We start from the raw sequence: 15557 nt of genomic DNA, 5'->3' as shown, positions 1-15557 counted from the left end.
TAGGTATTAAGTTTTAGAGCAAAATAACTTGCAAAAATGTTATATTGTGTTTAAAACTGTATGCTATCTGCTTAAACAATCATCCATTAATGCCCCCACCCACACAACACGCAAAAAAGAGAAAGAGAGTTCGCAAAAACAAGCACCATCAGATGTCTACTTCCAAATTTTGGGTGGGGTCCCTTTCACTGTGAGTTGGAGGCAGTAGGTTAGTGTGGATGGGGGGTTGGGAAGCTTGTAACAAGGCTGAGCAGGGGTTGTTTGCTGGTCTGCCAGAAAGCTGTGCATGGGAATCTTGTGACAAGTTGAGAAAATCACACGTTACCACATTACCAGCTGTACAATAAAGAAGTGGGACAGTGTTAAAAAAAAAAAAACCCACAACATCCTGCACGGGCTGACCTACACAACATGATAAAAAACCAACAGCATCTGCTTTCATCCAGAAATTGTCTCCTGGGAATAAATCTGACTCACACCACGGATCAGATAGTCTCACTCTTCGTGGGAGCTTGTTTTGAACTCAGTAACCTCTTTATTTGCCGCTAAGGCTTGATTTCATTGTACATTTCTCTTCCTCTTTTGAGTGATGCCATGGATGGGCGTGCCCCCCCACCGTGCAATGAGGGTCACCAGCCAGGGATGTGGTTTAGTTCACTGTCACTGTGCATCTATCAGTTGAGGACACCATGTTAAACAATGGGTGCCCTCAGGGTCTGGACTGAAATGGCTCCACGCTATGTTTACACTGTACATTCACGCGTTGTTGTCAAGTTACTATAGAGCCATGATGCATTTAAGGGCACTTTAACTTCACTATGTTGTGTTTTGTTGTATAAAATTATATCATACAATGTCATATTCCTTTATATTTAAGTTAAACTATTTCATGTAATGGTTTGTTTAGATAACTTACTTTTTTCATTTTACATTTTAATTATGTAGGCCTAATGTTTAATTTTTAGTGGTCGTATTCAGAGGATTTAAAAAAAAAAAAAAAGATAAAAATGTATTTCATGACAATATATTCTTTCTATTGTGTTCTTTTTTATATAAAATGTATACCCATGACATTACTGTACAATGGGACACTGACATGAATGTGTGGCAATTCAATCAATGGCTCTATTTGTTGCCTTGACAATACACAACTCATCAGCACACCGAACCCAGTTACTGGGTGGGTACAATCACTCTATCTAGCAGCAGCTCCCAATCAGCTGAGCAGAGCTGAAAGCAGTCACATGCCTTATCTGGGTTTGTGTTTTTTCCCCCCTCCACGTGTCAAGATACCCGAAGCAGAAGGCGGGACCAAAACAAACCACCTGATTGGTCCACTGCGTGTCACCAGCTTATGGTTGCGAGGAACACTGTTCTCTTAAAGTGGCAGGTACAATATTTTTTTTTTCATGTCAACAACTATACAGATTCAACTTAATATATGTCTTACACTTCTGTTTTGATTGATTTATTCACGTGTTTATTTGAAATTCGAAAATTATTCAGAAATACACACCCAAATATAAAATGATGGCTACATTTGGCACACGATGAAGCCATTACAGGTTTATTTACCACACAGAGTAGGCTATAATAAAATAGCCTATAGTTGAAGAAGTGCTTTAGTGTTCTCCATTTGATTATGTACCCTAATACAACACCAAATCAAAAGCAACGTGCTTAACTGAGCCCATTTATGAGAGACATTCCTATTCTATACAAATTAAGAATTTTGCATAATGTCTATTTGACATATTGTTGTGAGTTTAATGCCCTGTAGGTTAAGACAGGCTTGGTCCTTCGAGTGCATTTAGCTTACTCTGCGTTTACTGCACTTCTACTAATGTAACCTTTTCAATATTTCATGGATTTGAATGATTCTTGATAACCGTAACGATGAGATATTGCTTACTCCTGAATTAAATTAAATAGGCTAGTCTAAACGCTTCCTCGAGCACTTGTCATTTGCAAAAAAAAATCAGATTGACGTGCGACTCAAACGCAACAACATTGTTTCATCCTTTCAGTGTGTTGTAGCCTATTTGCATGACACCCATAGCTGACTCTGTTCCTTTCCCATTATTAAGAATGGGCGGGGTCCCGGACCGTCGGGGCGGACCGCTTTGACAGAGAGGGAAAAAAAACAACCCCACTCTAGTCAGCAAACCTCTATTCTATGAGCGGCTGTAATGCAAAGAGGGATACGAGTCGCATGAGTTGCAGTCCGTCGGAAACAAGGTAACAGCAAGTTGTCAAGATACCACCGATCACAACGGAAAGCGCTTTTGCTGGCGGTGAGTTGAAGAAACTTGAAAAGTGCATAAATCCTGTTTTTTGCACCGCCGCGGGCTTCGTTGTGCGTTGAAGTTTGTCAACAAATGTGCGGGCAGCTCGGGCATGCCCGGGCAGAGAGACGGTGCGAGCGGACTTGCAGGAGGGCTGGCGTATTGAGATGGCATTAAAGGATGTATTTATGTTTTGTTCCTTAATATGAGTAAGTCTTTATTGTTGTTTAATTGGACTGCGTGGATAAGTGACTGATGTGTGTGACTGCTTGATTCTTAACCGGCTGATGTTGCGTTACTGTTTTCGTCCTTACACAATAATACAACATGTAACGAATTTGTAACCAACATCATCATAAAAAAAAAAGAAGAAAAAAAAAAAGACCTGCTACTACGGCTTTTGTACTACTCATTGTTTGTTAATTGCAGCTTTGTATTGGCAAACCTTCCCTCGCTGTGGTGTGTTTGTTTTGGAGAAGAGTTGTCACTGGAGTGAGGAGAAAGTCAACGGAGGATAATGGTTGTAATGATAGCAATGCGAGTAACACTGTTATGAAACTGTCCTCGTTTTTCGGAGTCCTACTACTTTTTTTCTTTTTGACGCTGTCACGAGTGAAAGAAGAAGAGCAAACCCAGAGTTTCGCCTACTTTCAGGATTAAAAAAAAAACAGGATTCTATTAAAAAAAATAAACACGATTGGGTTTTGTTTTTTTTGCGTTTTTTTTTGTTGTTGCTGAGAATCATGTGTCAGCAAAATGTGTCCTGCACTAGTAGATGTTTCGGCTGTCGGCGTGTGGATGTTCTGCTTACAGTGGTCCGCGGTTGAACGTCGCGGGTGTACGCTCTGAGCTGCCCCCGGTCATCAAGCTCCTGATGCGGGTCAAGCTGCACAGCATCCGCAGTGGTCTTCCAGAGCCCAATTTTGAACAAATGTAACCACCTTGCAAGTCGCATTTAGTGCCCTTTTTTCAGTTTGTGCTGATACGCTAGTGTTGTGGGCTAAAGTAACTTCCACTAATAGCAAAAGTAACAATAACTCTGGCTGCAAAACATGTAGCCCAGGCCAACTGAACTGTGTGTAAATGCTGTTGGTTAAAAAAAAAAAACGAGTTCATGACTTAATTGGAGCCTGTCATTTGCACACTGATAACCACGGGATATGTTTTCATAGTTACGTGAAGGCAGTAGGTGAAATAGCTGCAGAGCTCACCTTGTGTGCACCCCCACCCCGAGCATGGAGCAGTGCCCGGTGCACAGATGGTGCAGCAGAGGGAGCCACTCTCTGCTGCTGCTTTGAGCCTCTGACCAGCACTGTGCTGGATGCCAGGCCTCCCTGCATGCCCCAGGCGGTGTGTATCTCCGTGTGTATATTATGTGTGTGTGTGTGTGTGTGTGATGTCTTTCTCCGTGTGTCTCGCTGTCTATGTTTGTTTTTTTTATGTGTCTGACACTATGGCAATCTTGCCAGTGTGCTGTTGGCTGCCAGGGGAAATTTAAGACAGCAGCACACACATTTTCATTGACTAACAACATAGGTGTACACTTGAGGAAAACTTGTACTGTTGCAGAGAGTTCTTGCGTAGCATGAATTAATGTTCTACTTAACTTGTCTGGAGGAGAAGTAAACACGGATAAGGGCTATTTGGAATTTTGCACAGTTAGTTAATGTAGACTATATGCTCTGTACACGCTGGCGGCCACATCTCTTGTGGGTCAGAATATGTTTTTGTTTACCCCCCCCCCCCCCCCCCCCCCCAAAAAAAAAACAGACAGTCCAATCCAGAGAAAATCATCTGACACTAATAATGTGGTCTAGCTACACAGACAGTTTTTTTCCACGGCTGATTAAATTGCAGTTTCCTCTTTTGACTCCATATGATATGACATCATGCAAAAGGACACTTTCACAATGAGATGTACAAACGGGGCTGCATCACTCGGTAAACACAATACCAGTATATCCAGTTTCAACTTTCGCATTTGCCAGTCAACCCAGCCCATTTGTCTTGACTCACTCACACACACACACACACACACAAAAGAAAAAGACAGGCACCCTTGACAAAAGATGGAAGAGCAGGGCAGATTGTGGCACGTGGCCAACAAGGAAGAGTGTGATTGTTTACAGGAGGATGGAGTGAAACTTGCCATCTCGCTCATGAAACGGTGGCTGCACATGACAGTCTCGCCAGAACTTTGGTTTCACCGGGGTTTCACTCACACGCCACCCGCTGCTCTATGTGTTTATGGATTGTCAGTGTAAACATGCAGCCAGCCAGTGACTGTGCGATTAAAAGAGAGAGAGAGAGAGAGAGAGTAAGTGTTAATGTTAAGCTGCAGAATTGTGGGAGAGGACGCTTATCCCCTGACTGGGCTCTCTTCTGTGGCACACTATTCAAGATTAATGTGGGTTGCTAGTAGAAAAAAAAAAAACCCTTCTCGGTGGATTTCGATTGGCACATCATCAGAAACAGGTTGGCAAAATCTGCTGCGGGAGGGCGGCAAATCTGGCTGAGCTTTTTCAGCCACCCACAGAGTCCTCACACACGGGGTGTTTCCATACGTCTGGCTCCTGCTGCTGCTTATCACTATGTTATAGGAGATTATGCTTCAGCTACAGCTGGTCTCTTGTGTTTTTATGACCTTTCTTTACACCGAGTAAACATTGACAGATCCAAGTCTGCGTGTTTGTTTTCAGCATAACCTCACACTACATCAGCCCCCTTACTGAGCATTAGTATGACTAATGAATTATTGACACTGAATGTAGATAATGTGTGATCATTTGCTGTCTATCACAGGGGCAGAGTTTCTACTAATAACAAATGAGATTTGTCATTTTTTTTGTACAGTCTTCAAACAAATGATGATATTTACAGTATCAAATCAACTTTAGTCATGAAGCACAGTACACACAGCAGAGTTAATCCAAAGTGCTTTTCAACATCCAGAATACGACAAGAATGAAACAAACAGAAATAGTAGAGAAAATCAGGAGTGATTAAATAATGTAAAATATGAAGAGGAAGCTGTGCTGGTGTAGTCATGGACAGTTAAAAGCTAAGGAATAAAGGTGTCTTGAGATGACTCCTAAAGATGTCAATAACGGGGGAGAATGAGATCAAAGGGGGCAGCGAGTTCCACAGCGAGTTTTGGGGCACAGATAGAAAAGTCCCCATAACCCCTTGTCCTGGATCTGTGGACAGACAGAAGTCTTTGGTCAGAGGGTCTTGATTCTCTGAGGAACAGGAGTGATGTAGGAAGAGGGCAAACCATTGAGTGCCTTGTAGACAAATGAGGATTTTTGAATTGATTCTGGAGCTAACAGGGAGCTGGTGTAGGGAGGAAAGAATGGGGGGGGGGGTGTGCTCCCTCTTTTTTGACCTTGTCAAAACTCGTGCTGCTGAGTTTTGCAGCATCAACGTACTTCTCCTCCTAAAGTTTCCATCTCCTGTCCCCTTCCTCTCTTAAGGGAGTTTACCGCTGAGGCGTCGGATGGATGATGAGGAGGAGGACATGTCACGGCCCATCTCGCAGCTCTGGGGAACTCCCTTCAGGGACATCAAATACGAAGACCCATCCACACAGATCACAGCCGGACAGGCCTTCCCCGCCATCACCGCTGCCATGCCTACTTCACAGAGCCATAACAACAACAGCATCAGCGTCGACACACTGCCTTGCAGCTTGCACCGGCAGCCTCACTTACCCTTTCACGGTAAGGAGGGGGGGGGGAGATAATAATACTTTGAGCCTGCTGACGGGGATGTTGGCTTATAGTTTTAGACACGTAGTGTGTGCAGCATTGCATGATGTAGAGTATTAGTCATTCCTTTTGTCTGTGAGCTTATTGGCCTCAAAGACCCAAGTGATTAAACCTGTCAATTTGATTTAAAGTGCCAGACAAGATGGGAGTGGAATCATTTGTGGGTTTTTTTTGGGACATTTAACAAAACAAATTCCCTTTAAAGTTTTCACACAGACGGGATGCCAGTTTAGCTCAATTGAAAGAGCAGTTGACCCATGTATGGAGCCTTCAGCCCTCAACCCACTGGTCTCTGGTTCGACTGCCGGCCATCCCCGACTTACTCTCCCCACATTTCCTGCGTCTTCAGCCTTCGTTGTCAAATAAAGCAAACTGGCTGTTTTCAAAAATCACACAATCTTAGACGTTGGATTTCTTGTAGTTGGGAGATCCCCTCATCCTATCAATCACATACTGAGAACTTCAGAAACATGCCAATAAACCTTTTGTTTACTATGTCAGTTTTAATTTATCCTTCTTACTTAACACTCTAAAAATACATTTTTAACCAAATCTGATAAATGGTGGTCACTCTCCAGCTCATTTCTTTTTTAATTCCTTTAACATTGCCATTTCTTGAAACAATCCAAATCAACAACTCTAATTTTGTGCCTACATAAAGGCACATTCCAACCCTAATACGTGCAACCATTTAAATCCAATATAGTTGCCCTGTATCTAATTACATCAGTGTGACGTCACCCTAATTTAATTGATGGAAAGTTGAAGAAGAGTTTTGTTTGTTTGTTGATTCAGTGTCAGCATTTAAGAGGCTCCTATTGTTCTGGACTTAAAGTCCTCAATACATTCACAGTCATCGCGGTTCATTATAAGCTAACCAGTAATTGATGTCATGCACTTGGCCCCGGTCCAGTATGCTCACTTTTTCTTAGAGATATTATGCTCCTCTGTGTAGCAGAATAGCAGCGCATTCTGCAAACATGATAACATAACAAAATGTTTTCCCTCCGAGTGGCATGATGGCAGGAGTTATGCTGGAGGCGATGTGCAAACTCAGTGACACACAGCCGTAAAAAAAAAAAAAAGCTGCTGTTCACTGAGGCCATTGTTGAATCAATGAGGTGTTTGAGTTCTTCCCCCTAACAACACTGTTGCACTTTTTTTTTTGTGGACTCTTGAGTTGTACTTTGAGTGTGTTGTAATTTTCCCCTCTGAGAAGATCTGATAAAATCTGTTTGTGTTTGAGAAAGGAAGGGAGAAAAAGCCGTGTAGAAAATCATTTTCCGAGGTTTTTTCACCATCTTGTCTAAAAAGAAAAACACAAGTAGTTATAGATATAAGTAGAGCTGATATCAGTAATGTCTCCTCACCTTGACATCACCTCAGCAGTGACAGACACCAGCCTCTCGGTGTCGCAGAGATTCAACAACAACACAAGTTTAAAAAGGCTTGATGTTTCCTTTTAGGCAATGCTGGATTACGCTCACATTTCCCTGCTCAGTTTGAGCCCATGGAGGACAGGGGAGAGAGGCAGATAGAAGAGGAGGAGGAAGAAGACAGAGGGGAGGAAGACGACAGGATGGCGGAAAGGCTGGAGGAGCAGGCGGGGGCGAGCGTCGAGGCGCAAATCGGTCGCAAACTCCGAGAGATAGGAGACAAGTTCCACCAGGATCATGTTGAACTGGTAAGCCTGACTCCCAAACAATGAAGTGGATCCTCAAATGAATTCCCGCTTCAAACAATCGACTGCAATAAGGGGGGAAACAATACAAACAAAAGCAGATTTACATTTCTGGGAAGAAGAAATGGAAATTTTAAGACTTAATTTTTTTTCCCCAGGAGAGCATCTGCTTGAAGGTATAACTGGAACAAGTTAAAAAAACAAGGGATATTAATAGGAATTAAACTAGAATTTGTTCAGGCAATAAGTTCTACTTGAAAGCCGGTAATGCAAGTCTTCTGTCATTTGATAAGAAACATAAATGAAAGCTATCAAGTACCAAATTTGTGGCTCATTCATTTGCGGAAAGGGACAAAACAGTAACCATCTTGGCTGACCACAACTCACGCTAGATAAAAAATAGCTTCTGCAGGCAATCAACCACTTTCTCTGCCAAACTTAAGGAAACTTCCCAAGTCAATAAGAGGCAATTATAACTTAATAACTAACCTAAACCTGTGAAACTAAAAAAAACTGTCACTGGCTATTAGCGATATACCTCGCCCTTTTCTGTCTTTCAATATTCTCATAGTGATTTAAAGTTTGGCCCTCTTGTCAAGGTCATCTTTGTTTTCTAAAAGACATCAGCAGCACCTGAGTAGGAGCAGAGGGTTACATATGATTTGTCAGTGGTATCAATAGCATGCAATTACAGTCAACAGGTATAATAGGGATATGTTACCAGGTCTGTATGAGGACAGAGGAAAAGCAAAGAAAAGAGTGAAATCCATCCCCTCCACTTTTTAATGCTTCCAACTATTTTTTTTTGGGGGGGAAAGAGCGGATTAAATGACATTCTCCTGTCTCCAACCAATTTCCTGTATCCCTTTGAAAAGACAAAGCAAGCCTTCTGGTCAGTACTTTTGTTTTTACCCAAAAGTCCACTGGCATGTTCTTATTCCTTTTATTGACTTTTGTACATAAAAAATACCACACACAGCATGAAACAGTTTAGAACTTTTGAAGGTTTTTTAGAAATGTTGAAGTCAGGTGATTGTGCAGGCTTGCTTAATTCTGCTTGTTGATGAATAAATTCTACGCTACACACAAAACACTTTTCTTTGTTTGACTTTGGCAAGATTTGGTGTCACTCCTCGGGTGTTAACTTGCGTCAGTGTTTATCAAGCAGTTACTGGTTAGAGTTCACAGAAGTCGTATGACTGGAATAAGTTAAAGAGTACAGAGTATACAGGGAGGGGTGGCATGTTTCTTATCTGCTGCTGACTGGGTGACTGTTAAAGATGGGGGGGGGGATCTTTGTTGAGAACAAGGTGTGGTTGATAAGTTTTGAAAAGCACTTGACAGTGTTGTTACCAGAGAAAGAGAACAAATAAAGAGAGAAATGAAGAAAATACGGCGATAGATTTTGACAAACACTACAAAGATTGAGACGGAGCAGGTGAGCTCTGCGTGTCTGTCGCGAGCGCGAGTGAAGCACGTCTGTGTCTGGGTAGACTTGGCCGTCTGTTTATTCGTGCGTCTAAAAATAGAATCTGACTCATGGCTACCCACAATACCTCACTTGTCCCGCTGACTGGCTCAGTGTGTGCGTCTTTGTGTGTGTTTTGGTTTTTGTGTGGCAACTCTGTGACACAGAGATAAGAGAGACATTTTTTTTTTTTTTTTTTTTGTCTTTAACTTTTTTTTTGTCTGCTGTCTGCGCCGGAGTCGGTTTTATCCTGCAGGATCTGATACTGCCGCTGCTGTAGAAATACTCTAAAGGGGGGAGAATGAACACAAGTGGTTCTTTATGATATCCAATCGCTTCTCTCTATTGTGTCTGCTCGCTATTGTTAGACTTTTTCACTCACCTCTCCGAGCAGAAGTGACTGGTGTGGGCTTTTGTTTATGTGGAGTAGATTGTATTTGCAGCTTGAGTGTTATGTATGAGTTCAAACTACTTATGTGGCCAATGAAATACCAATATGTTAAGGACATTTCTACTTGTGCCGGGAAAATCAATACAACATAGTATCAGAATATTTTGAATGGTAATGCTTTATTAGTACAATAATTCAATGCGCGTACAAATAAAACATTTTACAACTAGAATGATAAAACTTCTTTTTTGTAAGTCTGCTGGATGATAGTGTTTTATCTTCTTGAGGTCAGCAGAGACAGCAAGCTGGTAAAAAAACGAAAAACAGAGGCAGTTTGTTCCCTTTAAAAAGCTTCTTTGCTGCAATAAAAAATGAATAAGAAAGTGGAAAAACTGGTCCAGACAGACTGGAAACTTCATCTTATTAGATGAAATAGGTGTTGTGTTAGTTCATTTTAGGGAAGAAATTGAATCCAAGCTCAAATTTGCATTATCCCAAAAGGGCAAACAAAAACACACAATTCACTGCTACCCAGGCAGAAAGATGAGACTCATGTGGAACAAACCAGGGTACTGTTTAAGTAAGTTCCGCAGCATAGAATTAAGGCAATTAAGGACAATTAAGGTTACATTTAGCGGTGCTGCTTCAGTTCAGTTCAGTCTGCTTGGTCTGCATTAAATAGCCTGTGGCGGGCTCTGATTGCCAGGCTGGTAGAGACCTTGATGGAGCATGGAGGGAGAGGGATCGTTACAAGTATGCTTATGCAACAGGCTGAAATATCTGAGTGTTCAGAGAGAGAGAGAGCCGGGGGGGGGGGGGGGGGTGAGGCTGTGCTGGATCAGAGATGAGGAGCAGGGGGGGAGAGAGAGAGAGAGAGGAGATCGCAGGCTGCAGCAGGAACTCCTTCATCTGACTGAAGTCAGTGCGGAGCTGAGCAGCCTGACAGATCATGACAGGAGCAGGGAAGGCAGCTCCATAGGAGGGAGCAGTTTCAGCTTCCTCGCCTTTGTTTTTGATCATTATTCGGCTGACTTTGCTCTTACAGGAGAGCTGTGATGAATTAAGAAGCCCGTTCTTTGAAAGCACGCTTTAAGCTTCTTGTTTAGAAGTCGAAATTTAAAACGAGGTTACCTGTAGACTTGATAAATGCAAAGCCAAGTTTTCTTACAGTAGAGGAATTACTTTAAATCCCTTTCAAAGTATTCATTTTAAAGTACTTGTGAACTTTCCTGAGTTGACTTTTTAATTCAAGTTTTAATTAAACGCAAACTTACCTGCATTTTAAAACGTCTTTTTAAGAGTTATCAATGTTTTTCCTCAGATTTTTGCGAGAATAACCTTGACTATCGTATATTCATTTGACTTTTTCAAACTAAAACTCCCAAGGCTTTAAAAAACTTAGTGTAGCTTTACAATTATTCTATCTGACTGGTAATGAAAGTTCCAAAGCGATCCGACAGACTCCAGGCGTTACCCTGTACCTGTGTCAGGCAGGATGTGCTTATGACACACGTGTTTGCTAGACACAAAAGCTAATGTTGTGGAAACATCCAGTCTACCTGATCACATGGTTTTAGCACACAGGGTTTACCACAGTTCACATAGAGAACCTGATATTATGAAATCTGAGTCCGTGAAGTCATTTTTTTATGATGATGAAAGTATGCCAGTCGTAGTGTTTGTGATATAACATGCCCTCCCACGTGCTAATAAAAACTAATATGTTTTTATCTTTCTGTCTGCAGTTCGTGAGGCATCAGAGACAAAACCTGCCCGCCTGGATGCGCCTTACCATGGCCCTGTTTGGCTTTCTGTTTCAAAGAGAGGCTCTCTTCCCTCGCCTGAGAGGAGCGCAGAGATGAAGGGACTGCCTGCTCGGCTTTGTCTCGCCCCCCCCCCCCCCCCCTTTGTCTCCCTCCTCTCCCCTTCCTCACGGGGTTGAGGGACCAGACTTTAAGAGATGGCACTGTAAGATGGAACACGGGTTTGGATTTTTTTGTTTTCTAATTGAAGATGAGATGAAGAAGACACTAGTCACCGCTGGACGGAGACTTGATTACATTTCTTTTGTTACTTTTTATTGTTTTTTTTTTTTCGTCTTTCCAAGAAGGAGCCATTGTGTTTAAAGAGATATTTTCGAAATATTTGTAAGATGACCTATTTTGTACAGTAAACTGCTCTTTTTATTTGGTATTTCAAGTCTTGAAGGACCTCCATCAGTCCGGGGAATGCCTTATTCTCTCCTGCCACAGTGCAACAACTCTTTTTTTTTTTTTTTGCATTAACGAATCCATAAAGACAAGAGAATCCATTTTTAAGATTTGGGCCAGTTTCATTCGGAGACCATCTGTGGATATGGACGTTTCTGCGCTGAAGTTTCTGACTTCAAACCTTGAGGACTCGAGGCACATTACTAATTTATTCTCAGAGTTACAACCCGCCCTGAACTTTCCTTTGACTTTTCCACACTGGTGTTTTTTTTTTTGTTTTTTTTTTCCAAATGGTTGATGAGATGATGTGTTACACGCTGGTGTGGCACTGTGTTTTTACCAGCTTCCACTGTAGATGTAGAAACATTTTTTATCAACCTGTGTCATCCATCCGTATCTCCAACTCGAGTACCACTCATGCTGTTCAAGTGTGTTGATCAGATCCTGTTGATTTAAAAGAAAAACACATGCATACTTGAATTTAGAGGTCATAGGCGAGTTACTTCAAGATTGTATTTGTGATTACTCTTACAATATGTGATCCTGTGTTTGTAGGAGAGTGTGCTTACTGTTCCCCAAATCTGCAGTAATATTTCTACCAAATAAGCACAAAGACAAACAAATCTCCTCTGTGGGATGACCATCAGGGAACCGGAAAAAACAATCAGACGGCTGAAAGTCTTTGGATGAATTTGATCACTTTCTGAAGCTCTTCAGGGGTTCGTTCTCTGGCTGGATTGACAATCTTCACCCTTTTTGCTGCATTGTGAATTACCTGTGGAAAAAAAATAGAGCATCTTTTTTTTTTTTTTTTTTTTTTTTAGGGCTGAGCAATATTAAAGCCAGTGGAAAGAAGCAGGAACAATCTTCAGGATTTGTTGCATTTGCAATCAAACTGACGCCCATAAAAAGGACATTTCCCCAAGACATGTTTGCGTTGTCAGAGAAACACACCTCTTAACAAATACCTTTTTATTACAGAAACATTTGAGTTAAAAGCCGCAGAGATGCTTTTTTTTTTTTTTTTCCCGCTCCAGGTTTAGTCAAATATCTCACACACTTTCTTCAAACCTGATGTGCTGATACACGTTTGTATCACCTCAACTTTTCATTCAAGTGCTTTCTTTCACCAAACTGCCAGTGGTACATTCTGCTTCACTCTGTACAGTTCAAAAATAAGACATTTTTACTACTCACACAGACACATTCAAGGTAAAGGAGAAGGTTTATACTCCTTGCTACGTGCTACGTTAGCATTTTGCAACAACACATCCACCGTTTCTAAATGTAAGGAAAAAAAGTCTCCTCTGACTTCAAATACGATGTTAACAATTCCTCATTTGATGTATTTTTTCAGTCTGTTGTAGACTCATGATATGAACTTTTGAAGACACTGATGTTTTTTTTTTTTACTTTCTCTTTTATGTTTTCTTCAGGGAGTAGTTAAAGTGACCGTGTTGATTACCTGACGCTTATGTCGAAAGTGTTCGCAAAATTCTGCCTTTTAGCGAGGACATGATGCAGTGGACGACGCTGAACAAGCAAAGATGTTTCATTCGATTTTTTTTTTTTTTTTTATGTTTCCAAATACTTTCACTCAACATAAAAGTGTGTTACATATTTTATTCTATGACTAAAAAAAACAGCTGAACCAAAAGTTTGTTTCCTGCAAACAATGAACGCTGAGCCAATTCAGATATCTTTTCTGACGCACTCTCTGGTCTTCATACTCCCACTCTCTCGTCTTTAACTACTCCCTGTCCTTATTGACAAGAAGATTCACTTTGTTTGGTCTCTTTTGGATAATTTATTCTAATTTATTTGTGTGTATATTCGCTCAGTGCTACTGTATAGATGCTATCTCAGTGTGTACAGTCCTTTTTTTCTTCTAGTTGACGTGCATTCAGTTGTGTGTTTGATGCCTGTGTGTGGGGGGAGGTTGGACTAAAGCCATGTGCCTCGTGCATCCTCACACAAACGCAGTGTGAGCCGAATTCTATGAAAACAACGGACAATCAAATGTACAAAAAAAAAAAAAATGTGCCTTGTGAGTTAACAGACCTGTCGCATCATCATCATCGTCAACACTTGGCATGGTTTTTTCCTAAAGTCACTGGTCACAGCTCTTGTTTCACTTGGGCTCTGTGAGATCAACTTCTATAAAACGATCTTAAATCAGTTTGATTTCTCACATCAGCTCACGAGGCACAGGCTCTACCTTTGACATCTCTCAGCACAAACGGTGACTTTCACCTCGCAGATCCTTCTTACTACCAGAGATGACTGTTTGCAATCTATGTGCACTGTATAAAAAGCAACAACAACAACTTTTTTTTTTTTTTAACCTGTATACTGTATTTTGCGCCTCTCTCTTTCTACTCCTGTGCTGAACTTCCCCTTCTAGATTCCTGAGACTTTTTTAAGATCTGTAATATGCTGTATCGACCCCAGCTTGCCTGGGTTCTTGTGCTTTATCGTCTACAGTCTAGTAGGGCTGCGGGTTTTACATTTGAAGGAGGAATGAGCCACCATGGTGCCCAGTATTATTCTGACGTGGGATGGGTTGAGTCCTGTCGTTACCAACCGCTCTTTTGCAAACCCTGACTCAAGTGAAACTTTTTTTAATGCGTTCAACCTTCAGTGTCTTTCTTATCAGTTTTTTTCAATCCGTTTTCTGAGTATCCAACAAAGAGTGCATCTTTACTGTCAAGTGCTGTGATTTGGTGTTTTTTTATACATAAGACACGAAATTTGATACAGCTATTGTTGCTATCTTTATAAAAAAAAAAAACATGTTAGCAAAACATTTTCAATATCTTTTTGTAAGAATACATCAAAGAAAGAACTACAGCAACACAACTTTTTTTTTTCTTTTCTATGATTGCTTTTTTTCAATGGTATGGCATCTTACATTTTGGGGATTTTTACCAAGTCTGATGTGACACTCAGTTCAAGGGCTTTTTTGGATATATGTAAATGGAGTAAAAATGCATGTCCAACATTCCTGGAGAAAAAAAAACCCTGTATCTTAAAAGGTTTGAATGTAATTTAATGGAGTGAAAACCACAATATATCTTTGAACACATGAACTGAACAGTGGAACTTATTTCAGACTCCTGTGCTGTGTGCGCGGCGAGTTTGTATTGTCTTCACATTGCTTTCTTTACGTTCAGAGTGGTCTCAAGGATTTCACGCTCATGTGCCCTATGAAGTGAGACCCAGGCCAGATGTAGCATTTTTTTTTTTTTTTTTGTTAAAGCATTGGCTGTGATATCGTTGGGACTGCTCTGTGTTTGGAACAGTGCAGAACGTAGAGTGATGGAGGGAACGGAGGAGGACAGGGGATGTTTGTTCTTTTTTCTAGTGCAATATGCTGTACATAAGAGCTTGGCTCTCCAAATCTTACAATTTCTCTAATTTTTTTGTTGTTAAATGGGTACATTGCTGTTTTTTTTTTCATTAAAACTCTATGGACAATTTACATGGCTTTTGCTTGATTTATTTAACTAAAAACAACCCTGAAGGATTTTAAGCACCTGCACAGTTTAACACTCAATAAACGCACATACACCACATTGGTAGTCCAGATAAACTGTCTATACATGTTTGCTGTGTTTGTCGGACTGGTTAGAAAATGATGCCTGTAACTGACTGAGGGGTTTCTCTGGTCTTTGTTTAGCTTAGCAGCCAAATTAATGATGAGAAACTGACCTAGGCTAGTTATACGCCAACTCAACTTCACATCTATTTGGCAC

At 41.1% G+C, this 15557-nt stretch overlaps 1 protein-coding gene across 1 annotated transcript; it reads left to right on the top strand.

Annotated features, from left to right (window-relative positions):
* Positions 1 to 2102: 2102 nt before the first annotated feature.
* bmf2 (BCL2 modifying factor 2) lies at positions 2103 to 15283 on the top strand. Its single transcript, XM_061052143.1, has 4 exons — positions 2103 to 2294; positions 5759 to 6004; positions 7519 to 7736; positions 11338 to 15283. The coding sequence occupies exons 2-4, from the start codon at positions 5782 to 5784 to the stop codon at positions 11452 to 11454; spliced, it is 558 nt and encodes a 185-aa protein (XP_060908126.1). The 5' UTR covers positions 2103 to 2294; positions 5759 to 5781; the 3' UTR covers positions 11455 to 15283.
* Positions 15284 to 15557: the final 274 nt, after the last annotated feature.

This window comes from Labrus mixtus, chromosome 12, assembly GCF_963584025.1.
Source record: "Labrus mixtus chromosome 12, fLabMix1.1, whole genome shotgun sequence".
NCBI classification, from domain to species: Eukaryota; Metazoa; Chordata; class Actinopteri; order Labriformes; family Labridae; genus Labrus; species Labrus mixtus.
The sequence above is the reverse complement of the archived record's forward strand: the minus strand, read 5'-3'. Positions and strand labels throughout refer to the sequence as shown.

Coding starts and splice junctions, on each gene's coding strand:
- bmf2 (XM_061052143.1), top strand. CDS start 5,782: ATGGATGATGAGGAGGAGGACATGTCACGGCCCATCTCGCAGCTCTGG. Junction 6,005..7,518: donor GCCTCACTTACCCTTTCACG/GTAAGGAGGGGG, acceptor GTTTCCTTTTAG/GCAATGCTGGATTACGCTCA. Junction 7,737..11,337: donor ACCAGGATCATGTTGAACTG/GTAAGCCTGACT, acceptor TTCTGTCTGCAG/TTCGTGAGGCATCAGAGACA.